Source organism: Limanda limanda, chromosome 2, assembly GCF_963576545.1.
Source record: "Limanda limanda chromosome 2, fLimLim1.1, whole genome shotgun sequence".
NCBI classification, from domain to species: Eukaryota; Metazoa; Chordata; class Actinopteri; order Pleuronectiformes; family Pleuronectidae; genus Limanda; species Limanda limanda.
In genome coordinates this window covers 5289216-5317128 of record NC_083637.1, presented here as the reverse complement: position 1 = coordinate 5317128, position 27913 = coordinate 5289216, and the positions used below count along the sequence as shown (strand labels likewise).

The window sequence follows — 27913 nt, the reverse complement described above, 5'->3', positions numbered from 1 at the left end:
ATTGACACGAGTTTTTCACAATACAGCAGTTTGTACTTAATAACACTTCGTCAAGGATTTAACCAATAAACATTAACACTATATTAGAGTTTCTCAGCCGTGAGCTTAGTAGGACACAAGGCACTTTTCAGGATCGATAAACTTATTTGTAATACCAAAAATAAATGTAAAATATTACTTAATATAATTTGGATGCATCTGGAGTTCAAGCTTCACTTTTGAAAACAGACATTTAAATGATTGACAATTTGGGGACAGGGTAAAGAAAAGGGAGACACATTCAGATTTATATTAATATAAAAGTTAAATATTGTGATAGAGGACACTAGTGCGATAGCTAAACGTTCACAAAACATTACACAAAAGACATAAGGCCATCAACATAACTGTATAATTACCAATATTCATATAAATATAAGGAAATTGAAATATGAGTCACATTAAACCTAAAACACATAAATGTATTATTCTTATATTTTCTAGTAAGAGAAGTGTATTGATGTTAGTTTGGCACGAGATTCACAGTAATTTATAGTTCACAACATGAGTGAAGTTTTATGAACAAATAACTAATAGTGGGACAGAAGTTGAATATTAAACATTACATGTAAAAGTAAATATATATAATAAGGGGTTTTATGAGCTGCTCACGATTTAAAAACATTGTGATACGGTGAATTTTCGACCTTTTTCTCATGACTTGTTCCACTAACTTAAAAGAACACGTGTCTTCCATTATTCCCAATCCCTATGTGTAATGTGACACAGATGTGGATCCACATGCAGATGAAAGAGTGTCTCAACATACATCAGCAAACTAATACGTGAAGAGGTTTGTGAGGATTTATCTCTCTGGGTATTTACTATTTTAAAATATGGAAGTTTTACAGCACCTGAAACTACAACTTCTTCAATAAAATCGGTTTGTTTCTCCACCTTCTCGGACCTGGAGATGTCATGTTGCTGTTTGGCAGACAAGCAGGATGTCGGATGCTCAACTCTCCGCTCAGGCAAAGTAAGCATAGAGAAAGATGTTAATGCAGATCAGCAGCAGCGCGTTGGCACAGCAGAACCTCGACCAGAACACACTCTCTCTCAGAGTGGGAACTCTGGGAGCTGGAGCCGGCTCCGGCCGCCGCACTGCTGAGATACACAATCCCTGCACCCGCTGACCACACGTCACCCGCAGAGCTGGATCGGAGCCTGCAGCAGCAACACACACACACACATAGAGCAGATACACACACACACACACACGTACACAGAGCAGATACAGGAAGTTACTCAGAGCTGACTCTTCATCACATGATGTCTGGTTTTATCCTGAGTGGTGGTCATAGCCAGACTCTTACCCTGGGATCTACGGTGGCTGACAGAGGACACTTTCTGAAGAGGAATTTCTCTCTGTGGCGGCTCGGTTATTGTCCACCAGGTCAGGTTACACAACTGAGACAGAAGTGGGAGCAAATGCAACACAATTTAATTTGAAAGTAATTATATTTTTGCCATAAATAGAACCTGTGTCCAAATATAGAGAGGCTGAACATGTGTCCTGTTGTGTTTCAAGATGGATGACATGACGACTACCGAAAGTGAAGCCAAAACCCCTCTATCGCCCCCTGGTGGCTGGCTGCAGGGCAGGCCATAACCCCTACCTCTCCACGAATAAAGCTAAATAACATGTTTCCCAAAATCCTGAACTGCTCCATTAATGCTATACTGGTCTTACAAGTAAGATCATATCATTAATCATGTACAGTATGTATATTGCATTTTAATGTTGAGTTCATGGGATTCCATTTTACATTTCATGTTTTGTGCATATTTCATAATAAATACCCCCAGATACAAAAGTGTGGATTTCCTGCCTTCAGGTGGACATTGTTGTTTGTTTTCTCAGGATGAGTTTGATGAAAACTGAGTCGTATGTGTTTTTTAGATTTGGTTAAATCTCCTATAACATGGTTTTCTATCAGAGACGCTGATGTTGGCGTTCAGAGTTCAAACGCAGGCCAGAGTCATGTCAGATGTGACGGATATGTCACCTGTAATGAGTAATATGTCAAGTAATGAGCCGGGAACATTTCACGTGTGATTCGATCGTGCGCAACAATACATCCACTATCCCCTGAGCCTGGTTTGTGTGGTTCACTGTTGATCTTTTGGATTTACATGGGTTCGGCCTGTGACTCTGAGACGTTCAGCTGCCTGTTTCTTTACCTCATGTTCTTCTCCTGGTTTATTTTTTAGTAGATAACATCGCAGGTGTCTCAACAGAAAAACCTGCTGAGCTCACCTGCGTCACAGTTCTCGCTATTTACCGTCTCCATGTGTACACACCTGTTCCGGGGTTGGCGGCGGCGTGAGCAGCGACACGATGGTAACCACGACAGCGGTGAGGCCACAGAGCAGGATGGCGAAGTGGAGGTAGTGGACGCTACGCAGCACGTTAGGGGCTGAATCCACCACGCCACATCTGGGAGGAGGGAACCCAAACTCCAGCACCATCCTGCACACACCCACCACCAGGCCCACCATCAGGCCCCAGAATGCACCCTGGCAACACACAGACACACACACACACATTAACATTAACGCACACAGACAACATTACATGTCCTGTTTAGTCATACTGATATATTTGGCTTCAGTCTGAGCCGCGTTGGGCGTGTTCAACTCGTAAAACTCTCACTTTCCCACCGTGATAACCTGTCGTCTTTGTCACGTCGCATATTTGCGCACACGTGTAGTGTCACAATTAACTCTCTGTCTCGTTCTGTTTCCAGCTTTCATCAGAGAATGTGATCTGTGCGGTTTGACGCAAGAAAACAATCAGCCTGTCGCACACTCAAAGCAAACAGCCACTTTCCCTCCTCGGTTCCACTTCCTTTATACACTTTCCTCTAAAGCATTTCTCTCTCTGAACAAATTGTTTAAATGTAATACATTATTTAAGATCTTTTTCTTTTTATATAAATACAAATCTATGTAGATTTTAAGATATTTACAGCTTTTGGAACTAAATCCCACAAATGTAGTTTCTAGGATGAATAGATCATCATAAGACACATGTTAGATATGTGCTCTAAACTTATTATTACTCTAATTACAGGTTTTACAAAGGATCTAACGAGTTACACTTGCTGCTCTGGTTCAAAGAAAACGACTTTATTCCCGTGTAAATACGTCTGAGCTGTTTGCTCTCTGCACGTGACACATCCTGAGCAGTTACACGAGACCTTTGACCCGAAGAGTCAACACCAGTTAGGTTCTTCTTTGCTTTAAACCCTGTTTATCTGAACAAAGAAAGCACTCACGCCTTTTGTGTAAAAGTTGACCCTGGGCAATAACATTTTTATGGGTTGAAGTGAAATGATACCATTAAAGAGAAACAGATAGGTGTAACATTTTTACAACTTCTTCAGTGAATATGGGTTTGGTGTTTGCAGGAGTAAAGGAAGGAGCCTATATTGATTTAAACTGAGCTTAAATTTGGTTCAACGTCATTGTGCTTTTGCTGCCCAAGTCGGAATTAGGACTCGAAAGGTCGGAGGAACTTAACCGACCCAAAATCCAAGATGGCTGCTGCGCCAATAAAACGTTAAGGCGTCCCCAAAATTATCCCAATTAATTCTGAGGGGAACAACATGCGAGTTTCATGTTAATCCTTCCGACAGAAATTGAGACGTTTCAATAAAAACTAAATATGTGAACGAGCTTTGGTGCAGGAGGGAAAGTCAGGGGATTTATTTCATCAAATTCTATCTCAATCCATTCCTTAGTTGTTGAAATATTTCCCTGTAGACCAAAGTGGTGGAAGGGCCAACTTTTCTTTCCACTTGCTAGAAAAGGATTTCCAGGGACGTCCTTATTTGACCAGCATTATCAGCAAATCAGTATTTACTGAGCTATTGCAAAATCCCAGTGTGTTCTCAGCCAAGTCCATTGTAAACCAACTGTAGTAAGATTAAAGGGTAAAAGTCAAAGTGAGCGGACACTGAAGCCTCATCCAGAGTTGGAAAGACGTAATATTTACATTAGAGAAAAGAGGGGAAACACTTTCATTGTGAAAAACCTGCGAGAAGCCTCTTGATTTCAGGCTTTTCAGTTCAGTGGGTTGGGCAGCGAGCCAGCACACAGCAGGCACACCCTACTAATAAACCAGGGAATGAATCTCGACAATGCAGCCGACTGGTCTTTACTTGCTCCGACACACTCGCACGACAACATTGTTATCTATTCAACACCGCTGTGTTATCTTTACCCTCCGATCACACTTTCCCTCGCTTGCACTCGGCTGCCAGACAGAAACAATCGCTTTCATCATTCACAGTGAAAGTGCAGCAGATTCACGATGAGGAAATCCAAACAATGCACTTCATAACACACAAACTTAAAAGTGCAGACAAACATCCATCCGCATCTGGACTTCACACCCAGCAGCCAGGGATGTTTGCACGTAGCTGGATCCCATGTGAGGCCAATAAAACTGCAAACCAGTAGAGTGTGGGAGAGAGGACAAAACTCTGCAGGAGAGAGAACCTCAAAACTCCAGAATCTTCTGCTGAGTAGTTGTCAAGAAAACTTTGAATGAGGTCTAGATAGACAGACAGACAGACAGACAGACAGACAGACAGACAGACAGACAGACAGACAGACAGACAGACAGACAGACAGACAGACAGACAGACAGACAGACAGACAGACAGACAGACAGACAGACAGACAGACAGACAGACAGACAGACAGACAGACAGACAGACAGACAGACAGACAGACAGACAGACAGACAGACAGACAGACAGACAGACAGACAGACAGACAGACAGACAGACAGACAGACAGACAGACAGACAGACAGACAGACAGACAGACAGACAGACAGACAGACAGACAGACAGACAGACAGACAGACAGACAGACAGACAGACAGACAGACAGACAGACAGACAGACAGACAGACAGACAGACAGACAGACAGACAGACAGACAGACAGACAGACAGACAGACAGACAGACAGACAGACAGACAGACAGACAGACAGACAGACAGACAGACAGACAGACAGACAGACAGACAGACAGACAGACAGACAGACAGACAGACAGACAGACAGACAGACAGACAGACAGACAGACAGACAGACAGACAGACAGACAGACAGACAGACAGACAGACAGACAGACAGACAGACAGACAGACAGACAGACAGACAGACAGACAGACAGACAGACAGACAGACAGACAGACAGACAGACAGACAGACAGACAGACAGACAGACAGACAGACAGACAGACAGACAGACAGACAGACAGACAGACAGACAGACAGACAGACAGACAGACAGACAGACAGACAGACAGACAGACAGACAGACAGACAGACAGACAGACAGACAGACAGACAGACAGACAGACAGACAGACAGACAGACAGACAGACAGACAGACAGACAGACAGACAGACAGACAGACAGACAGACAGACAGACAGACAGACAGACAGACAGACAGACAGACAGACAGACAGACAGACAGACAGACAGACAGACAGACAGACAGACAGACAGACAGACAGACAGACAGACAGACAGACAGACAGACAGACAGACAGACAGACAGACAGACAGACAGACAGACAGACAGACAGACAGACAGACAGACAGACAGACAGACAGACAGACAGACAGACAGACAGACAGACAGACAGACAGACAGACAGACAGACAGACAGACAGACAGACAGACAGACAGACAGACAGACAGACAGACAGACAGACAGACAGACAGACAGACAGACAGACAGACAGACAGACAGACAGACAGACAGACAGACAGACAGACAGACAGACAGACAGACAGACAGACAGACAGACAGACAGACAGACAGACAGACAGACAGACAGACAGACAGACAGACAGACAGACAGACAGACAGACAGACAGACAGACAGACAGACAGACAGACAGACAGACAGACAGACAGACAGACAGACAGACAGACAGACAGACAGACAGACAGACAGACAGACAGACAGACAGACAGACAGACAGACAGACAGACAGACAGACAGACAGACAGACAGACAGACAGACAGACAGACAGACAGACAGACAGACAGACAGACAGACAGACAGACAGACAGACAGACAGACAGACAGACAGACAGACAGACAGACAGACAGACAGACAGACAGACAGACAGACAGACAGACAGACAGACAGACAGACAGACAGACAGACAGACAGACAGACAGACAGACAGACAGACAGACAGACAGACAGACAGACAGACAGACAGACAGACAGACAGACAGACAGACAGACAGACAGACAGACAGACAGACAGACAGACAGACAGACAGACAGACAGACAGACAGACAGACAGACAGACAGACAGACAGACAGACAGACAGACAGACAGACAGACAGACAGACAGACAGACAGACAGACAGACAGACAGACAGACAGACAGACAGACAGACAGACAGACAGACAGACAGACAGACAGACAGACAGACAGACAGACAGACAGACAGACAGACAGACAGACAGACAGACAGACAGACAGACAGACAGACAGACAGACAGACAGACAGACAGACAGACAGACAGACAGACAGACAGACAGACAGACAGACAGACAGACAGACAGACAGACAGACAGACAGACAGATAGACAGATAGATAGACAGATAGATAGATAGATAGATAGATAGATAGATAGATTACTTTATTCATCCCCGAAGGGAAATTAAGTCGTCATAGCAGCCGGTATATTTGAATACAATAAAATACAATACAATAGAATAAAATAAAAAATATTGAGGTACAAAGAATAAAAACAGAAACACAAGATAAATAGGTAGATAAGGTGCAGTGGCAAGATGATGGTAATAGTACTGATGATATGAAGGTAAGGTTATTGTTAGATAGTATATAAAAATAGTACAGTATATATAGTATATAATATAACATAATATATATTTATATATGATAGTTATTATACCAATATAATAGCAGTATAGAGTAATAATGGCAGCAACAGTATATATAATAATAATAGTAAATATAATAATAATAATAACATACATGTACACTTTAGAGACAAAACCCCAGTAGTGAGTTTCCTTTGTGTGTTGAAAAGTAAAACTTATTGTCTTCTGAAAACAATTTAGTTCTGTGTCTTTTCTTTAATAAAAACTGGTGCACATGTCTGTTTCTGACTGTAATCAATGCATCGACAATTAGCTGATTAATGGATTCGTGAATCAACAGAATGTGATGATTGATTGTCAAACTCTGCAGAAGCTTTTTGAGTCATTTATTAAATTAAAATGCATAATTCATAGTTGCTGCATCTTCAAAAATGTGAGGATCTGCTGCTTCTTTTTCTTTTTTCTCGCTTATTGGTGTAAATTGACCTAATTTACCACAAAGGAGGTTCTGTATGTTTGTTGTCAGCAGGATTATGAAAACACTGCAAAGATGGGATATGGGAATATTTTATCTAATGTTGTGAGGCCTTTTTATTTATTTTTTGATGAAAGAAATCAGGCACATTTAGGGGATTGATTTCTCTGAGCGTGGGACTCTTACTGAAACAAAACATTTTCAGCCAAAACCATGAATTAATTATTGAAAAAAATCAGATTAATCCATCAGAAGTTGCAACCCAAGTGTGGAACCCGCGTGTGTTTTTGTGTTTGCTGCGTACCTGCTCATTGGTCCTTTTCCAGAAGATGGCCAGAGTGAACACGGCGGTGACGGGCGGAGCCAGGTAGCTGGTCACAGACTGGATGTAGACATAGAGCTGGCCGCTGTTGGCCGACTGCAGGATGGGGATCCACACCACACTCACCACCACCAAGATCACCGTCACGATCCTGCAACAACACGCACACAACTTCTCGTTCACAGTCTCCACACACTGGATTTGCTTTATTTAGCCTTTGTCGCATTGGCATCGGATGGTGGTGGACCACGACCGAGGCGGCGGCTGATGATGGATCCTAACTGGGGGCAGTGGACAATGACTGTGGACTATAGTGGATCCCATCTTGATGCTGGATCATGATCTTGCTGCTGACCAGAGACTATGATTGCAGCAGGACTACTTGACATATAGTATTGAAGTTATCCTTCAAAAATGTTTACCCTCATCGATGCTGCTAAAAACTTTAATCCCGATGATGTTTTCCTACACGTGGCATCTATTGCATTGGGAGACGGATCCTCACATGTGTCTCTCTGAGGTTTCTACGTATTTTTACCTGTTTACCAGGTTTTTAGTAGTTTTTCCTTACTCTTGTTGAGGGTTAAGGACAGAGGATGTCACACCATGTTAAATCCCTATGAGACGAGTTGTGATTTGTGAATGTGGGCTGTACAAATAAAGTTTGATTGATTGATTGATGGTCAAAGTTCACCCTCCACAGCACGGAGAGGGTTCTAACTCGAGGTCACTGAAGCCCAACAGATGTTCTCAGATCAGTGGGACCACACACACACACACACACACACACACACACACACACACACACACAGAAACACACACACAGAAACACACACACACACATACACACACATGTGTAATATACCTGCCGACCAGTAGCAGCTCTTTCTCTGGGGCCCGGGGCCGGTGTTTCTTCCAGATGTCCATGGTGAAGAGGGTGGAGCTGCTGTTGAAGATGGAGGTCAGTGAACTCATCAGAGCTGCCATCATCACCGCTATCATGAGCCCCCGCAGGCCTGTCACACACACACCATGATGCACAGATACACACAAAATAAATCACCACAGCACTGACACATCCCTGGATATAAAACGTGAGGATGTGTTCTCACCACTTGGCATGAGTTCAATGACCAGTTTGGGAAAGGCGATGTTGGAGCATCCCACCTCCGCCCCACACACTCGAACACACTCCTCCGGGTCGACACATCCCACAGTGTCTGAAACACGAAGACGAGTCAAATATCATTTACACACAGGAGCGGAGGAAGAAACTGAATATTTTAACTCATGCAGAATTCATGTCGTCTCTTATTTCTGCTTCAGAAGGAACTGGGGTGGAATTCCACCTTATTTTGAACGTGTGGGTCATTTAAACTATTCTCAGTTCATTAAATACAACGGGAGACAATGATTATACATAAATAAATGAGTTATTTTTGCAGAAGAAGCATCTTATCTAGATATTTAATTCTAGTATATTATTCTATTCCACAAAGAATGGCTTCCTTTGGCAGTTTACTTGATCATTCATTCTGATATAGGATATATTTTTTTATATATATTGGTGCAACACTAATCAAAAATGTATCTTATTTGAGGTTTTTTGTTATGTGAATGTAAATATGAAATAATCAGGCTGTAATTATAATATTCTGAGGTAATAAGTGATCATATAACAGTGTAAAGTACATGATGTCATCATGGGAAACGAGACTCATCACAAGGAAAATTAATTCCATTTAGAAAGTTAGAAACGTGACATTTAAATTGAATCTCACAACAAGAATCACTTTTTTTTCCTCATGTCATAATAAAGTTAATAAAGTCTCTTATTTCTGCTTCAGAAGGAACTGGGGTGGAATTCCACCTTATTTTGAACATGTGGGTCATTGAAACTATTCTCAGTTCATTAAATACAACGGGAGACAATGATAAGTCATAAAAAAACGAGCTATTTTGCAGTAGAAGCATCTTAACTAGATATTTAATTCTAGTATATTATTCTATTCCACAAAGAATGGCTTCGTTTGTCAGTTTACTTGTACATTCATTCTGATATAGGACATTACAACTTATAATTAGACAAATACCATCTAATAATCCTTTTTATTTCACTGTTCATTGTATCATTTGTTGTTTTTATGTAAGTCCATCACTTTTTTTTAAATATGTTTTGGTGCAACACTTCAAAAATGTATCTTATTTGAGGTTTTTTGTTATGTGAATGTAAATATGAAATAATAAGGCTATAATTATAATATTCTGAGGTAATAACAGTGTAGTACGTGATGTCATCATGGGAAACGAGACTCATCACAAGGAAAAGTTAATTCCATTTAGATACGTGACATTTAAATTGAATCTCACAACAAGAATCACTTTTTTTTCCTCATGTCATAATAAAGTTAATAAAGAGTTTCCACAGCTAGCAAACATTTCCTCTACTTTAACATTATTATATATAAAACCACAGTAACTACATGGAGCCCCAGGACATGGAATTAAAAAGTCCCACTTTTTTTTTTTAATGGTTTGGACTGAATAACCTTTATATTATACAGTCTATGTGAATAACACGTCCAGGCATGAGGGTGGAGTTTGATTCCTCCCTTTCTACAGAGCAGCCACCGGACACTCCGCCTGTCTGTCCCCGGGAATCAGCTTCCGTTGCCGCATTCCAGGAACCACACACACACCGGTAGCTCCCATCGCTCCGTGCCCGCAGGAGGGGACGTGTTCACCGGGTATTAAGTGGAGACAACCCGCTGTGAACCCGGACCGGGAGGAAGCGGAGACTCGGAGAAGTTTTGCCACTTTTTTTTTTAAATTTTACTCCGGTTTTTGGGAGGAAACTCGGCCACGTTGGAGCCGCTGTGACGAACCGAGGAACCGGGAAACCGAGGAACCGGGAAAGTGACTCGTCAGCGCAGAAGTTTGAGTCTCATACGCGGAGCTCCAACACTTCCAAACGAGGATTAATGTCCCGTTTTTTAACCTCGTGTTCCCGGTTGTGCTGACTCACCGGCAGACAGACTCCCTCCCTCCCGGGCTCCACGGCCGCAGGGACCCCGGGCTTTCCGGGGGAGAGGCGTGGCTCTGGGCGGGGGAAGCTCCGGCAGCACCCGGGGCGAGGGAGTGTGAGGAGCCGAGGAGCAGTGAGCAGGAGCCCGGGCAGAGGGAGCGAGGAGCCGGGGAGCAGTGAGCAGGAACCCGGGCTGAGGGAGCGATCATCCGGGGAGCAGAGGACACCGGGGACACGGTAATGACCCACGGCTCCTTCTCAAGATTTGACCCAGCGGACAGACGAGTGGAGACCGGGTCAGAGAGGGTCTAAGGGCCGGGGGACAACCGGGGGGTCATGGCTCATTCTCAGGTCCAGTGTCTGGACGAGCACCACGTCAACTGGCGGGTGAGCGACTCCAAGCCGGAGTTCTTCTACTGCGAGGACCAGCGGCTGGCCGTGGAGGCGCTGGTGTCCCGGGGCCGGGACGCCTACATCTCCGTCCTCCACCCGCGGGGGGTGCGGGACTTCCTCTCGGAGCCGGAGCTGGAGCGGATCGTGCGGACGACGGAGGCGTACCGGCCCGGGCACGAGCACCACCCGCACCCGGGGAACACCACCCCCGGCCCGGGGAACCTCACCCCGGGCTCCGGGGGGGAGTACGCCGGGGACGGGGAGGTGTCGCTGCAGTACTGGCCGGACCGGTCCGAGGGCTCCGTGGTGGAGCTGGACCTGGGCTGGCCCGAGGCCGTGTCCTACCGGGGGGTCACCCGGGTCACCGTGTACACACAACCTCCGACTGACGGACACACACACATCAAGGAGGTGGTGAGGAAGTGCATCGCGGGGGCAACGAAGGTGAGAAGAGGAGGAAGATGGAGGTGTGATGTGGAGAGAAACTGAAGCCACTGGTTGAAAGTTTACCAGTTAAAGTTCTGGACTTAAAGGGTCCGGGTGGAGGATTTAGTGACTCCTAGTGGTGAAGTGTTGTGTTGCAGTTAGGGAACATGTGGAAACCTTCTGTTGTCATAAAAACTCAAAAGGTTTTTAGTTTGTCCAGTCTGGGCTACTGTAAAAAAAACATGGCAGCCTCCGTAGAAAGGTCTCACTCCTGGTGTAAATATAAGGTTTTTAAATATAAAGAATTTAAATATAAACGACCCATTCGAGGGTAAAGAAAACAACAATTTGTACAATTTAGATGAAATCGCAGGAGGACAGAAGGTGAGAAGAGGAGGAAGATGGTGGTGTGATGTGGAGAGAAACTGAAGCCACTGGTGGAAAGTTAACCAGTTAAAGTTACTCAAGTTCTGCACTTAAAGGTTCCGGGGTGTAGGATTTAGTGACATCTAGTGGTGAAGTGTCGTGTTGCAGCAAGGGAACATGTGGAAACCTTCAGTTGTCATAAAAACTCAAAAGGTGTTTAGTTTGTCAAGTGTCAGCCACTGTAAAAAAACATGGCGGCCTCCGTAGGAAGGTCTCGCTCCTGATGAAGATATAAGGTATTTAAATATAAAGACTTTAAATATAAACGACCCATTCGAGGGTAAAGAAAACAACAATTTGTACAATTTAGATGGAACACACTAGTGAAAACATCAATAGGATTATTTTATATTACATTTTTGCCATTAGATCCTTTTCATCTAAATCTTACACACTGGACCTTTAAATACAACTTTGAATAACTTGAATTTGACCCCATTTTTATTAATGCATTACAATCCAGACTGGATACTATAGCGTTTACTCCACTAACAACTATAACTTATCTATAGTTATTTATCTAATGACTAAGTAATTGGATAGAAAAGCTTATTTAAAGAGAGTAAAGATTTAGCTTTTAGTTTAAAATCCTAAAAGTCCTATATAATATGAATACCCATCTAATAATGTTATTTTACTCAGAGTAATACTCCGAATGATACTTTTCGTAGATTCTGTTGATGATACATTTTTACTTTTACTTGAATATGATTTTGAATACAGGTATTTTACTTAAATTGAGTATGTTACATGTGAGTTCCGACACTCCCAGTTCAACAGTTCTGCAGATCTCACTGTCTCTTGTATTGTTTCAGGTGTTAATGTTTTGCATTGTAAAATATTATCTTTCTATTTGGCTTCTCTATTGATATAAGTTGGACACTACACATTATAACGTGATGTAGTCCGATACAGAAACACGACACGTGTTCACCCAAACTGTACGACTGCACTGAGTCAGCACAAAAGAAACCACAGTAAAAAATCTCATGTGAATGAAGGAAGTGAGGTTATTGCGTTGCTGCTCTATGCACATCATTACATCGTGGCTCTATTATTGCACTGGGCGTTCAGTTTATATTGCAGTTCAACACATTAACAACATAAAAATGCTGAGCTGTGCGTTTGTGGCGCAATACACAGATATACACAGACACAGAGATTAGCTATTTGATCATGAGTTTGGGGTTTTATGGTCATTTTATAATGTCATAAAAACGAAATTCTTTCTGGAGTTAACTTCTTGAGTCTCAGGTTTGCCTCAGATAATGTCACTGTTATACTTAAACAAGGTATATGTGAAAATGTGACAATTGTCTCTGAGCACATTTCACTGCTGGAACTCAGAAATGATTAAATAATAGTTAAAACAGTAAATAATGAGCCGCATACATTTTTCTTGACAACGTAACAAAGAAGCAATAACTCCAGACACGTAGATAAAGTGAGAATAAGACAAGAGGAAAATAGAGGGATCAAACAAATAAGAACCTACAAATAGACAATCAGTTTGAATCAACAGTTTTTAGAAGCGCTCACTAAATGAAAAGTTTTGTTGGGAGTTTTGGCATGAAGATAATCGTTACTTGCAGATCTAAGTGTAAAGTTGCAACACACGATGAAATGTTTTCTCTCCCTCCCTCTTTCATTTCCCTCTCTTTGTTTACATGTTCTTATTTCAAATCACTGACTAATCAAGATTGGTTGTTTTGATCACACCTCTGACACCAAGAAAACCTGCCTGGACTGAATGTAATCCCGTGTCTCTGTCAGATTTACATTTCACTGAACCCTTTGCATATTATTCTTTGCCGCTGCCTCTGTCTCACGAACCTACTTCCCTTTCTCGACTTCTCCTACGTGTGCCAAGTTATCACAAGTCAGGTCTTGTCACGCCAGTGGGCAGGAATTCTCCCGACGTCACTGAACACGTTACAAGCCAGAAGCCTGTGCATGACTCTCTCCCTTTAAAGATTATATACTTTTAATTATTGCATCTTATATTGTTTAACCTTTTAGTTTTCTTCCATAGCCTTATTGTGATTTACAAAGCCACTGATCAATGACACCAATGTTTCAACTGTTGACCTTATTTAGATAAGGATTACATGACATGATTATGACATTTACATGAGTTAAGGATCAAAGTCTTCATGTCAACATTACTTCCACTTGGTCATATGTTTGAAGTTCCCTGCAGGATTTCAAAATCCAAACCTGAAATAGTTGCCGTGCTCAATTTTGAGCGTTCTCCTTTTTTAATTTAGCAAAAGCTTTCATAATCTGGTTAATATCCGTATATTGGTGTCCATGTGAACGAGGTTATTGATAGCTGGGTTCAGAGGAAAGTCGCGGTAGAAACAAATAACATCAAGGCTCAAACAATTATCTTGTTTTTTATCTTTGGCCTCAACTTCACATCAGTTTCTGCAGAGTTTTAATCTTCAAACTGGGTCATGTGAGGAGTGAACAGGCAGCGCTGTGTGAAACGTCTCATTCTGTAGAACACGCACCGTCCAGACGCTTAACAATTTATCACCGCTCTGCGAGAAACAACAGTTTGTTTCCAGAAGTCTCTTTACGGGCATTTAGTTTCAAGACCGTCTGTCCCCGAGGATTTGACTTATTGTTCGAATGAAGTTCTCACAAGTGGCCAGCTTCCTGTCGAGGATATAATGTGATATAATATTGTTGATTAATCGAACCCACCCTCACAGAGCAGGAAATGTGTAACACCATTTGTGCTTTCCTTTGTGTGTGTGTGTGTGTGTGTGTGTAGGTAATAGCCGTGGTAATGGATGTGTTTACAGACGTGGATATCTTTCGCGACCTGCTCGATGCTGCATATAAACGCAAAGTTCCCGTGTACATCATCATCGACATGGCTGCAGTCCCCTGCTTTCTTTCCATGTGTGGCAGAGCTGATATGCACCGTGGACATCTAAAGGTATATATACACACACACACACATGCACACACAGACACACACCCTCCCAAATGGTGTTTTCGTAAGCCAGGGGGGGGATGAACTGGTCGTACTGCTTCTCTTGTTATTTCAAAAAAGCACCAGCTCCAAATTTTCTTCCTTCCTGATGTATATATATATTTGAATGCAAGGGAAATATTTGGGCCCAGGGTTGACGGGGGTGTAACAGGTTTTTCGCCTGCAGGCCTCGTTAAGGTGCGAACACCAATAAATGACTTTCCACTGGCTGAGCGCCTGAGTCGAACTGGTTGAGGCAGTAACAGAAAATTAAAAAATAATACCCAAAAGAATTGGGCTGGAGGCAGTAAGACACTGAAGAGTTTCCCTGTCAGTTCTGCAGCCGATCAAACAAACCGTGTAGCCGCTCACTTCTTCCGTTTCTCTTTCATTTCTCCTTCCTCCTTCCTCTTTACCCGCAGAGATCACCCACTCGTTCAGCTTCTTTCTTATCTGCCATCTCCCTTACTATGAGAATTTGCGACGTCCATAGTTTGTGTCTCCTGGGAGATTTCGCACAGAACATTTACTTGCGAGGTAACGCTCGGCCTGGCACCACACCCTTATCACAGGCCTGAAGACAAACACTGCAGGGTGTGTCATGCAAGCATGCACATACACAGATACAGGCCATGCTCAAACCTGTAGAGTTAGTCAATTTGAAGTTCTCGTGGTGTTGTTCCAGATGAGCTTCTCTTGGGCAACAACAAAACTAATTATTTTCCGCCTCCCCATTTTCTTGCTGCCTTTATTTCCCTTTTGTTCAGTACAACACCTCCTCTTGTCGGTACCAAATCCCCAAGTAGGCCTTTGTGTGCACGGCATTAACTCGACATGAATGTGTGTGTGTTTGTGTAGAATCTGCGTGTGCGCTGCTGCGGAGGCGTGGAGTTCTTCACCCGGTCGGCACAGAAGGTGCGTGGGTCGCTGAGCCAGAAGTTTCTCCTGGTGGATGTAGACCGAGCCATCTCTGGTTCATACAGGTGAGAAGTCTGCCGAACAGGAAGTGGTGAATGTCTGTGTATTGTTTATTTGAGCATCTAAAGCTGCACCTATCGCTATTTTATCATTAGCAACACATGAAGGTGAGTGTTTGAAACCTGAAAGGAGGTCACTTTGAGAGATAAGCCTCGAGTCTCTGGCCCACGGAGTTACAGGTCCAGTCTCATTGTTCTCAACAAGTTTTTCTACCAGCAAGCAGCTGATAGAAATCTCAGATAAACTCACTTTGCAGAATTGAGCAAGCACCAAACATCAGAAAGCAAATGGTTGTGGATCAATGTGGAGCATTCAGTAGATTATGGACCAGATACTTCCCTCAGGAGTTGGTGGAGACAAACACTGAGCTTCAAGGAGATATGCTAATAAGATGATCTAGCTTTTTGGAACCCCCTTAGCCCTGAGCGGCCAAAGTAATGGATGAAATCTCACAGCAATGCATGTCAATAGCCCCCCCCCCACCCACATGCAGCCCGGAAACACTGATTAAAACCTGTGAGTGTATCTGATTTAACTAGTTTTGGACAATGCTTCAAAGAAAATTGACACCACTAAATCTTTACCAAGCTAGGAGCATGATTGTTTACTTAAAAGGTGAAACTTTGTCATTTCAAGATTTCCGCATGTTCTCATTGACTTTACACCTAATTCTATCAAGAAATTAAAGGAGAACAATCTTGTGATGTGTCCAAAGGGCACGATATACTGCATGACTTCAGTGTGCAGTGGTGTAATGATTAAACCCTATTTTGAGGAACTGTGACATCTTAATGGTTGAATCACTGCTGTGAACTTATGTTTCCATCTCTGTGTTACTGCAGCTTCACCTGGTCGTCCTCTCGTTTGGACCGTAACCTCATCACCGTGATCACAGGACAGGCGGTGGAGACGTTGGACCTACAGTTTCAGGACCTTTACCTCGTGTCCAGAGGCGTGTCTCTCAGCAAGGTTCCCATGGCGGACGAACCCGTCCCCGACCCGCTGCCCCACGTGGCTCCTGCTCCTGTGTCAGCTGCTATTGCAAGGAAGCTCATCAATCCCAAATACTCCCTGGTTACCACGGGAGCCAACAGTCCAGCCCCCTCGGACAAGAACTCAACCTCTGCAAATCCCACGGGGCTAAAGATAAAGAAAGTGCGTCTCAGGCAGGTTATCGAAGAACCGCCATTACACCCAGGATTAGCCCATCTGGAGAAAGCTTACATGATCCCATACCTGCCCACCTGGCCAGATCCTGACCCACCGAGCGACGTGATAGGCTTTATCAACATCAGGGATGACAAGCGGGCAAATCAGGTTCATCTACAGAGGTCGGAGAGGTTTGATGTGAGCAGGGCTATACGCTTCAGCGCACCGCTGACTATGAAACCGGAGCCTGAGGAGCCTGCTCCTGGTCGGGAGGCAGACGCAGCAGAAAGAACCAAAAAGCCTTCTGGGAATACAAGTCCAGAAGCCTCTACTCCTGTGACAACAACCAGCAAACAATTCAAAGAGAAAACAAACGCTCCTCCCAACAAAGACCAAACTGATGCAACAGATTCCAGTGTGGCCCCTCAGCAGCCCAACACACAGAAAACACACAACACAGATGAACACACTCCTAAATCATCACCTGGCGTCCCGGCTTATTCACAGCCAACAGGTGGAGCTAAACAAACTCCAGAGACACAAACCCCAGCTCCTCCTGTTCCTAAGCGCCGCACCCTGCAGCTGGTCCTGGACCCGTCCCCGACCGAGCAGCCTGGACAACCGCAGGTGACTCTCATTAAAATGGACCAACTGGAAAGTCAACATGACTCTTTGAGCAAAAGGAGAAGCCAGGCGGAGCTGACGGTAGGCCGCGGACGCATGTCCTCAAAGAACGTGGACGGGGACTCCGGCAGCAACGAGTCCGGCAGCCAGGACAGCACCAAGGTCATCTGTGACCGAGCGGCCAACGAGGATCCTTCAAGCACCTCCACCGTGTCGGAGGAGGAGTTCTACGATTCCCAGCAGGAGCCAATCGACCCGCTGCTAAACAGAGTTTCGACGGGCTCGGGTGACGGACATCGGCACGGAGACGGGGTCAACATGATGGCCCGCCTCTCCCAGAGTATGCTGGACCTGCGAGAGCCCAGCCAATCGGAGGACAGCGCCGCCCTCATCCGCCAATCACAGCAGCTCCGCAGACAAGGTCACCCCTCACCACACAGGCACATAGGAGAAGTGAGCAATGGCCGACAATCAACAAGTTTATATTTGATTCTATTTCTGTCTTTGGATCTTTTTTTCCTAATCAACGTTTGATTGAAAAATACTTTTTTATTGTTGAGCCAAAATGCATAGTTGGTTAAATGAGCCAGAAAACAAGTATAAGGAATTCAAGGTGTATTTTCCACTGTTTTCCCCACATTTTATAAACTAAATGATAAGTAGTTAAACTGAAAGAGACTGAATAATCACCAGATTATCTGTTAATTGTCAGTTCCAGTTACAACATGTTCAGTGACACTCCCTGTACAGGGAAATGTGTCACACACATTTATTCAAACTCGTCTGAAAAAGGGTGTGTTAAGCCACCACCTCCTCACAGCATGTTCAACATGTCCTGTGTTTTCCCCTAAACTATTAAAATGTGTGTGATTGTCCACTGAGGTGTGTGTGTGTGTGCACGCACCCGGATAGAGCGCTCGGCTGATCATGCCGGGGAGGATGATGAAGATGAAGGGCAGCATCTTCAGATAGGCGGCCAGGATCGATGCTCCCTTCACGTGACTCATGCTCTTTGCAGACAGCGAGCGTTGGACAATAACCTAAACACAGACAAACAGAAACAGTCATAACTATTAACTTTATCCATGTAGCACCTTTCAAAAGAATTCTAGAACCAAATGTCCTGTTGTGCAAAAATGAAGCCAAAAATAATCTGGATTCAGGTGATGGCCATATGGAGCTGGTGATGTCATTTCCTGCCACAGTCTGTGCTGCAGTGATTGTTGAGTAAAGCCGCACTATCAAAGCCAGTCTCAGCTGTCAATCATGTCTTTTCACCCTGTTTTTATAGCATCAAATAATTAATTAAAACCAAAAGTACCTGAAAATGAATTTGGCAGGTACCTTGACCTTAGTTTGGTCCATGAACCGTAAACTACAGCCAACAGGGGGCTATCCAGATGTTTTGGCTTCACTTTTGAGAGCTGTCACGTCGTCCATCTTTAGAGAGACCCTGTGATTAACATGACGTATCCTTTCTGATCTTCTAGTTGTTCAGGACCTCTAGATCTCCAGGGAGAGATGCACGACAGCGAGGAGCTAAAGTCGTCATCGCCAAACCGGGGAGTTACCACCGGCCGGCCCGAGCAACTGGCCCGGTGATCGGAGGTCACCGTTACTGGCACGGTCCGGCGATGCAACCCAATTCCACCCAGCTGCAGGCGGAGACCAGGTCCAGCCGGTCGCCACGACGACACAGCCCGGGTTACAGGAAGACGGACCAGTCCTCGGCACAGCCGCCGCCCATCCAATCAGGGCTTCTAGGAGTTTCTCTCTCAAAACTGAACAACTTCAGACACTTGAGGGCGCGAGGGGGGGGGTCGCAGAAGAAGACTACTCAAAATAACAAGGCTGCTACTTAGAACAGAGGACCTGAGGACACACGGACGTTTGTTGATAAAGACTTCCTGCTACGAAACTGGTGACTCTTCACTGTGGAATCCTTCCTATCTCAGGCCTGCACGTCCCTTCCTGTTTTAAACCCTGAGGCTCAGCTTGCATCAGCTATTTAATAGTGAATATATTTACTGTTAAGATTTATGAATCTGATATGATGATGTGTTTTTAAGAGGTTTTGTCTGTTAATTAATTACTTGTCCTTCCAAATTTTTTCTTCCTGGTTAAAGGTTTTCAGACTGGATGCTTTCAGTGGCGTCCGGCTGATAAAGTGTTTCAGAGGATGTTGCTGATCTGAGAGGAAATTAACTTTCCAAACAAATGCATAACACTTTTTTTTAACCATGCATCTCTCAAAATGTAGTAATCAAGTCATTTAGTTATTTTGTTTCTAAGGCCCTGTTCAGACCTGGAGTTAAGATCTCACTTCCCTGCTGTATGTGCAAATAACCAGTCATTTGTATTTGTTTAGACCAAATTATGTTGTTTTTGCCAAGTGTGAGTTTAGAGATGTGTCCAATGTCAGTGTGTTTGTGTGTCGACACAGTCCAGATTGTGATGTGGGGATCAGAGTTGATGTTGTGACATCAGCTGATTCTGTGTTTCTTCACAAGTGACACATTTAAGTTCAAACAGCGAAAATAATGCGTCCCAATATGGTCTGAGGCGTCCAGGCCTGAACTGAGATCCCATCTTACAGGACAGATGTTAACACCAGGTCTGAACAGAGTCTAAGATTTAATAGAAGCATATTTTGTAGCTGATAAACAACACCATCCTAGATTTGGTCAGCTTCTTCTCTACGAAAAGGGAATCCTTTGATCGAGCACTTCCAGTTTAAATCCGCTTATTTCCTTTTTCAGAATTTCACGCTGTAATATTTTTCCATGTCGAACACACACAGATGTGACAATGAGCTGATGTTTTCCCGCTGATATGAGCTCCAGGCTCTGGGTGTTGGTTCCACTGTGGTTACTGATGGTGCGAGGGTAAAGCTCCCGGGTTGCTTGCTTTACGTGTGAGCCAGGTGTGGCTGTGGAGACCAGGTGTATTAGGTGTTTAACACTGATGAGGGACTTAAAGTGAATGTTGTAAATAAAAAGTCAGACTGTTTTCTCCATTGTTGCCTCAAACAGATCAGATTGAACACCAATTAAAGATGAGTCAGCAGCAGAACCAGTCTCGACACATCAGGAAAATCCTTATATCTGACAGTGAAGGTCTATAACTCAAGCTGCCAACGCCATCTGCACCCAGACATCTGACCTGGAAATCATCCAGAACGATGAGTAAATTAATGTGTATGACTTCAGTGAGGTATGTCTGCAAGTATGTCTGCTTTCGCCTCATGAAAAATACATGAGTCTAGTTGTAAGTTTCTGAAAGGATCTTTGAAGTCTGGTGTTTGGGTTTTGCTGGAGCGTTTTTTTATTTCTGCAGAGACGTAAAACAACCACTATAAAAAGAAAGGAGTCTGATATATGTAGTTTGAGCAAAACCAAAAGTCCAAGAAAACATTGAAAGATTATACTTGAAATTGGGAAATGTAGTTTAAATGATCTCAACACAGATTTGACAGAAATGATTTTGAGGACAAACAAAGACACAAACTAAGATTATTCATAAACAAGGGGTTGGAACACCTGGTTCAACCTCCACCTGCCATATTTATTGTCGTCGAGCAGGTTCAGAGTTTTTCTGAGGTCACAGTCAGTCGACAGAAAACTTTGATGGCCTCATTTGCCATTTCTTTTACAAATATGCTAATTAAATACAGCTTCCATGTTATTTTTATAGTATTCTTGTGGTGTTTTGACTATTTACTGTACATAGACGCAGTACTTAAAGTAAATATTATTGGGTAAAACATGTGGTCCTGCAATCCTAGATTTTAAAAGTTGAGTCAAAAACTAATAAACAACCAAGACTACAGATGGACAAAGGTCAAAGGTCACAGTGAACACGTGTGAGTCTGGAGGAAAATGAATGAAGACTGAAATTACTCTGGTTGGTGGAGACAAACAACCTCGGGGCTGTAATTCTAGTTTCATGTGTTCTAAGAGAGAGATTGTTTTAACCAGTTCCAGTTTTTGTTCCATAATGGTCACTGGTTGAAAACTGCACCTTTAAGACACGTGTGTATTGTCTCTGATGTGTATTTCTTGGATGTACCTGGTCAGTGCACCAGTACCAGGTGGCCAGTATGGTGAGGCCCAGCGTCATGCCAGGCCAGGGCAGGTCTCCGGTGACGGCGTTCCTGAACAGGTGCATGGCGTCCTCGCGTGGCAGGTGGCACGTGCTGTTGGGAATGATCTTGCTGGGAATTGCCATGCTGTACACACGCTCCAGGTTGCTGTACCCCCCGATCTTGTTAAAGGCTGTGGATCAGAGCACAACTCCTGACTACACATCCGTGTGATACTAAAAACTGCAGATGTTTTCCTTCAAAGGATTGAAGTGTGCATACCAGTGATTGTCAGGATAATCGCTCCAATGATCATGATGACTGTCTGCAGAGTGTCTGTGTAGATGACGGCAGCAAGACCCCCTGAAAGGAAGCATTTATTGATCATGCATCTAAACTTACACACAAGCAGGCAAAATAGATGTGGCTGTTTCACAATAGCACGCAATACTGTTGGTGAAACTGTACATGCGATGGGATAGATAGAGGTAAAACACACAAATGAGATTCTGTGCAGAAATTATTATTACTAAAGATTTATTTAAGAAAGTAAAAACTAATTGTTTCCCCTAGTGATCCTACTAATCACTGGATTGGAGAGAAAAGGTTGAGCAAGGGGGTGGAAAGATATTAAAAAAAAGAACAAGAAACACAGTGTCCATTGTTTCAAATTCATAAAACTGGGAATTCCACAAAGAACGATAGAGTAAAACTGAGTGAGTGAGGGTACTGAGTGCATGGATGGATAGAAACAATATTAATAGTACAGTGTATTCTGCACAGAACAGATTCGTATTTGTTCTCGTCGTGTTGTTATTTGCTTGGTTGTGATTTATCTACAAAATATAAGTTGTGCACATGCAAAAAGGGTTCTGTGATGTGATTAAAAACCGACGCACACACATTATGTCGTAGTGGTTTGTGTACCTGCAATAGTGTAGAGTGCAGTGACCACCAGCATGAGGACAGTGGACAGATAGAGGTTCCATCCCAGACACACCTGAACAAACAAGGCTCCAGAGTACAGGTCCGTCTGGTGGAGGAAACACAACAGTCAGGGTTGTGATGTTCCATTGTGTGTGTGTGTGAGTGATTGTCGTACTGATATCTTTGTGAAGACGGACAGCAGCAGCGAGAGGACAGCCAGGTAGGTTCGGATCCTCTCTCCTCCGAAACGACGGCCCAGGTACTCCGGCATCGTAACGATCTGAACACGCGTGAGAACCAGAGCTCAGAGACATGATCACATGATCCAGCAGTCAGAGGAAAGTGACAGTGGAGATGTTTGATGTGTTCACACTTCATACAACAAAGAGCAAACATTAAGTTATGGCTTTATTATTAGAAGACTGGACTGTGTGTGTGTGTGTGTGGTGTAACACCCTGTTGGGGAATTTTCAAGGCGGGGGAATTCTTGTCTGCTGAACCAGCCTTAACAAGCAGACATGCACCAATGTGTGTGTGTCTGTGTGTGTTTGTGTGTGTGTGTGTGTGTGTGTGTGTGTGTGTGTGTGTGTGTGTGTGTGTGTGTATGTGCGTGTGTCTGTGTGTGTGCAATCTAACCCCTGAGGAGATGTAGACAGGCACAAACACCCAGGCCAGCGCCAACAGCACATAGGTCGCCTGAAAGAGGAAAAGAAGAATGACCCGTCAATCAATCAATCAATTAATCAATCAATCAATCAATCAATCAATCAATCAATTATAAATCTCTCTGTTCAACCTGAGGTAAAAACACATTGTACTCTTTATAAGAAATGAATGAACCTTCCCACTGGTTCTGACTCGTTCTTTCACTTCATCACCTCAAACATCTGGATGTCTTCTATAGAGTTCTGCTGCTGCCCCCTGCTGCTGGTTGTGTGTTACAGCTGCAGAAACTCTAAGTAGTTATTTCTCTCTGCTAGTTTGGTAAAGTTACTATTGCAATGCCCTCATCATTTATTTTCTTTGTATGTATCAAAGTAAATTAGTCCTTGAAGCTGCATGTTGTTGTTTTCTCAGCACAAAAGGGGATTAGATGGATCATCAGACCAGATCTGCGTCATTCCAATTGACTCAAATGTCTTCAGTTACTATTAATAGATAGATTTCATAACGTCTCGTCGTGTGTGTGTGTGTGTGTGTGTGTGTGTGTGTGTGTGTGTGTGTGTGTGTGTGTATGTGTGTGTGTTAACTCACGTTCCATTCAAAGCCGGTGACAGCGATGCCTCCAGCGGCTCCGGTCCCGGCCAGACCGATGAACAGCCCGGATCCCTCGGAGCTGGCGAACAGAGACGCTCCGATCTGATGGACATGGAACATGAACTTTACCTCAAGAACCACTATGACTTCAAATAAATACTCTGCTACAAGTTTAAATATCAGAAGCAACAATTAAAGTAACTTTCAATGACTTCATCCACATATAGTTTAATCCAGTGGTTCTCAACCTGTAGTTTGTTTCCCACCAAAGAGTCCCAGAGGATTTTTTGTCTTTTCATTTTGTGAATTTAAAAAAAATCTCTTTGGGACAGAAATTCAAATGAAATTGTGGAGAGAAATTCAAAGGGAGATTCATTTCTAGTGGAACAACTCATAGACATCTGAAACTTTGACGACAGATGCTTTTTTAATGTTTTAGATCTGGAAAACCTTTCATTCAATCTTAAACGATATATTGTAGTTCATATTTCAACTTATCATATGTTTTTATCGTATCTCATTCTCAAATGTACTTCAGGTAGATACACCTGAGTAAAAAAACTACAATATTTCCAAGTAGCAGAACGCAAAAACTACATGTAAACAGTATGAACGATTAATTTGACATGTTTTTATTGCTCTGAGTCGGACTCGTGTAGTCTGTCTGTTGTTATGCTAGACTTTTTGCCAAATATTTATATCAGAATCACTAATATACATTCATCTCCTTAACTATTTTTGCAGACAGGTGCTGGTATTTTGTCAGTTTCTCCTCCATGAGTGTTTCACTCACAGAAAATAATTTCACAACTAACTTCCATTGTATTGAATTGAATATAAAACTAATTACAGTATTTGTTTGAATCCTATTAACATTTAAACACAGTCACTCTTGTTCTCGCTTCATTTCTAACACCTGGTTCAACTCATTGTACAAATGAACAGTTTGATATTGTAGTTGAGCTACATTTGTAAATGTAATTCAAGTTAAGAAATTACTCAAGGTATTCTTTGCAACATCCCAGTAATTAATAACATTCCTTTTTTATAGTATTTGTGATATGCTTTTGTCCCACTGTGTGCATTCCATCAAATTTTTCTTTAATTTCAGTCAAGTCAAGACTTTCTACAAACAAGTTGATTCATATTGTTAAATTATTTATTCGTGTTAAAAAAGCCAATTTTTTTAGCATAGAAGTCATTTGGACCAAACAGTTTTTGCTTCATTCACGAAACACGACAACAGACGAGATCATCAGATACAAACTCTCACTCACCGGCCACCAGGCCATGTCCCGTCCAGCCAGAAAGTATCCACTCAGGGTGTTCCTGCTCACCCTGCATGACGACTGACAGAGAACAGTGTTACACTCACTCATTCACAGACACACACAGACACACACAGACACACACTGCTCTGACTCTTACCCAGATGCCGACTGCGATGTTGAGAAGAAAGTAAGTTGCTATCACGATAATATCAGAGGAGCTGAAGGACTGAGACAGGGCGTAGAAGTTGATGGTGGAGTTAGACATCCTCAGTGTTCACAAAAATACACACACACACACAACATACAGCACAACCACAGACACACACACACAGCTGCTAAGTCTAACACCTGAGCAATAAGAGTCTCATCAGACCGACTCACAATCTGAAACTTTTAAATCTAAGCACTAACACCACACAGTCTTTGAGTCGCACTAACACATACAGGCAGCCACACACACACACACACACACACTCCAGCTCCAGTCCCAGCTCAACTACAAACTGACCTGGCTGTTACCGGCAGCCTGACACACACACACACACACACACACACACACACAGTCACATGTGAGTGTGTGAGGAGGGCAGGCCTTGGCTTGAACTGATGATTAAACCCATCACCTTAATGTGACACCTGCAGCGCTGACACACACACTGTGCCGGGGGATAATGGAGTGTGTGCTGCGGGTGCAGGTGAGTGGAGTACAGCAGATGCTTGCGTGGACCAGAGTCCATGATGAGGCACACACACACACACTAACACACACACACACACACACACACACAGATGGTCAATCATTGGCGATGACAAGTTTATAATCATTAGCGTCTCAACACATCTGCCGGTAAGTGCTGAGGAGGGTCAGTGAGAGTGTGACGGGTAAACAGATTCAGTCACTAACTTTTAGGAAGTAATTACCAAGTTTGCACAAAATAAATGAATCTAATAACACAACTGGAGCTGGAGGGTTGTGTTACAGCAGCATGATACAAAGATCATTCACGTAGGTGCAGAGAAATACTCCATTCATCTGGGGCATGTTCCAGGAGGGGCCTGGGAAAAGGGCAGATTTAACAGAGAATACATTTTAACTCTTTTTGGTCTGTTTTGAAATGGATTAGGAAATTAAATATGGTTTTAATCTATAATCTTGTGTTTTTAGTTTATTGCCATCAATGATGTTGCTGCTGATACCTATTTAGTTATTTTAGGTTTTTTAACAAATGTATTGTGCTTTATCTTATAAAAACTAAACTTAAATAAAATAAAACAATTATCAAAAGTCCATATGAATATGAAAACATATCTTAATTCATGATACAAGATACTTCAGCTCTGCAAGTTAGACGAGCGTCATTTTATTTTGTCCAAAGTTAAAACATTTTGGGTGTAAAAATCGCTCCAATGCATCTCAACAGGGAAACACAGCACCGTTATTTGTAATGATTGATTATGATGTGTATTTTATATTTATATTTTATCTGATTTCTATGTTTTTTTAATCCAATGATGCCTCGTTAAGCCTTGTTAAAAGCTCTGTACAAGTAAAACTTATTATTACTATTATTATTCTTGGAAGATCTGCACGTGATTTATCTCTAATTCCAGCAGCTGAAGACTCATTAGACTTCCTTTGAACAGAATGAGGAAAGTTATTTTTGATTTTTGTTTAAAAACACAGAAAATAAAAGATGTTAAATCCAGACTTAAAAAAAATATTTCTCATTTATTGTCTTTGTTCTGTAAAAGTGTTTGTTGCACCAGAACCTTGGTTCATCTTCATCTTTTACACTTTGTTCTCTTACCATGAATGTGTGTGTGTGTGTTTGTGTATGTGTCTGTTTGTGTGTGTGTCTGTGTGTGTGTGTGTGTGTGATTAATGATGATGTGTGTGACGTCAGGGCGTCTCCATCGCCACCATCTGCTCCTCAAACACTGACCAGCAGCAGTTTGTGTGTGATTTCACATCAGGGAGCACGAAAAGCAAATGTACTACTATCAGGCCTCTCCTCCTCATCCTCTTCCTCCTCCTCCTCTTCCTCCTCCTCCTCCTCCTCCTCCTCCTCCTCCTCCTCCTCCTCCTCCTCCTCCTCCTCCTCCTCCTCCTCCTCCTCCTCCTCCTCCTCCTCCTCCTCCTCAAACCACAGCAATACCAGCACCATGTTTGTTTGGGGAAATTTGGGCCACATTAGCTATTTTACAAGAGGGAAACTTTAGACCCTGATTCATTTTGTCCGGGGCCACAAGACAAGTTAATACATAAACAACCAGTTAATATGTTATTAATAGTTTTATTAATAGTTATATTTATTCTGCACAGCCCCACATTTATTCTAACACGTGTTGTGCTGCAAGATAAACCCCCCCAGTACCACTGAAGTGTCCCCAGTTTATTTCCCCCCAAGCTCCAAAGGAAACAGACGTTATAACCCGGCCTAAAGAAAGAAACACATTCAAACCTTATCAAGGAGAAAGTATCAACATTCAGAACTGTGAATGAGAAGAAAAATCACATTTTAAATATTGAATAAAGTGTCTGGTGTGAGGAAGCAAAGTGGAAGATCAACATTAACTTCGAGGTCTGGGGCAGAAAGTCGATGACCTGATCAACGCTGCCACCTACTGGTGTATGA

At 43.1% G+C, this 27913-nt stretch overlaps 2 protein-coding genes across 6 annotated transcripts; one reads left to right on the top strand and one right to left on the bottom strand.

Moving 5' to 3' along the window:
- Positions 1 to 432: 432 nt before the first annotated feature.
- slc5a10 (solute carrier family 5 member 10) lies at positions 433 to 25313 on the bottom strand. 4 transcript variants are annotated; one of them, XM_061089117.1, is made up of 14 exons: positions 25284 to 25313; positions 24004 to 24108; positions 23386 to 23445; positions 22925 to 23029; positions 22750 to 22855; positions 22105 to 22185; positions 21810 to 22015; positions 18646 to 18781; positions 8850 to 8957; positions 8603 to 8753; positions 7720 to 7888; positions 2341 to 2556; positions 1384 to 1446; positions 433 to 1126 (listed from the first exon to the last, which is right to left on the bottom strand). In XM_061089117.1, exons 1-14 carry the CDS (start codon positions 25296 to 25298, stop codon positions 1007 to 1009), a joined length of 1641 nt encoding a protein of 546 aa, XP_060945100.1. In that variant the 5' UTR covers positions 25299 to 25313; the 3' UTR covers positions 433 to 1006. The 4 variants fall into 4 exon arrangements, with proteins under 4 accessions (XP_060945100.1, XP_060945122.1, XP_060945107.1 ...); XM_061089139.1 differs by lacking the exon at positions 8850 to 8957; XM_061089124.1 differs by lacking the exon at positions 22105 to 22185 and having other exon boundaries at positions 433 to 1203; positions 1353 to 1446.
- Positions 10364 to 20750, top strand: fam83gb (family with sequence similarity 83 member Gb). Of its 2 annotated transcripts, none has more exons than XM_061089102.1 (5): positions 10364 to 11599; positions 14787 to 14954; positions 15849 to 15973; positions 16811 to 18194; positions 19232 to 20750. In XM_061089102.1, the coding sequence occupies exons 1-5, from the start codon at positions 11099 to 11101 to the stop codon at positions 19601 to 19603; spliced, it is 2550 nt and encodes an 849-aa protein (XP_060945085.1). In that variant the 5' UTR covers positions 10364 to 11098; the 3' UTR covers positions 19604 to 20750. The 2 variants fall into 2 exon arrangements, with proteins under 2 accessions (XP_060945085.1, XP_060945092.1); XM_061089109.1 differs by having other exon boundaries at positions 16811 to 18162; positions 19232 to 19314.
- Positions 25314 to 27913: the final 2600 nt, after the last annotated feature.

Coding starts and splice junctions, on each gene's coding strand:
- fam83gb (XM_061089102.1), top strand. CDS start 11,099: ATGGCTCATTCTCAGGTCCAGTGTCTGGACGAGCACCACGTCAACTGG. Junction 11,600..14,786: donor GCATCGCGGGGGCAACGAAG/GTGAGAAGAGGA, acceptor GTGTGTGTGTAG/GTAATAGCCGTGGTAATGGA. Junction 14,955..15,848: donor TGCACCGTGGACATCTAAAG/GTATATATACAC, acceptor GTGTTTGTGTAG/AATCTGCGTGTGCGCTGCTG.
- slc5a10 (XM_061089124.1), bottom strand. Junction 22,856..22,924: donor CCGTCTTCACAAAGATATCA/GTACGACAATCA, acceptor TTCCTCCACCAG/ACGGACCTGTACTCTGGAGC. Junction 22,016..22,749: donor TGCACTCTACACTATTGCAG/GTACACAAACCA, acceptor TCTGATCCACAG/CCTTTAACAAGATCGGGGGG.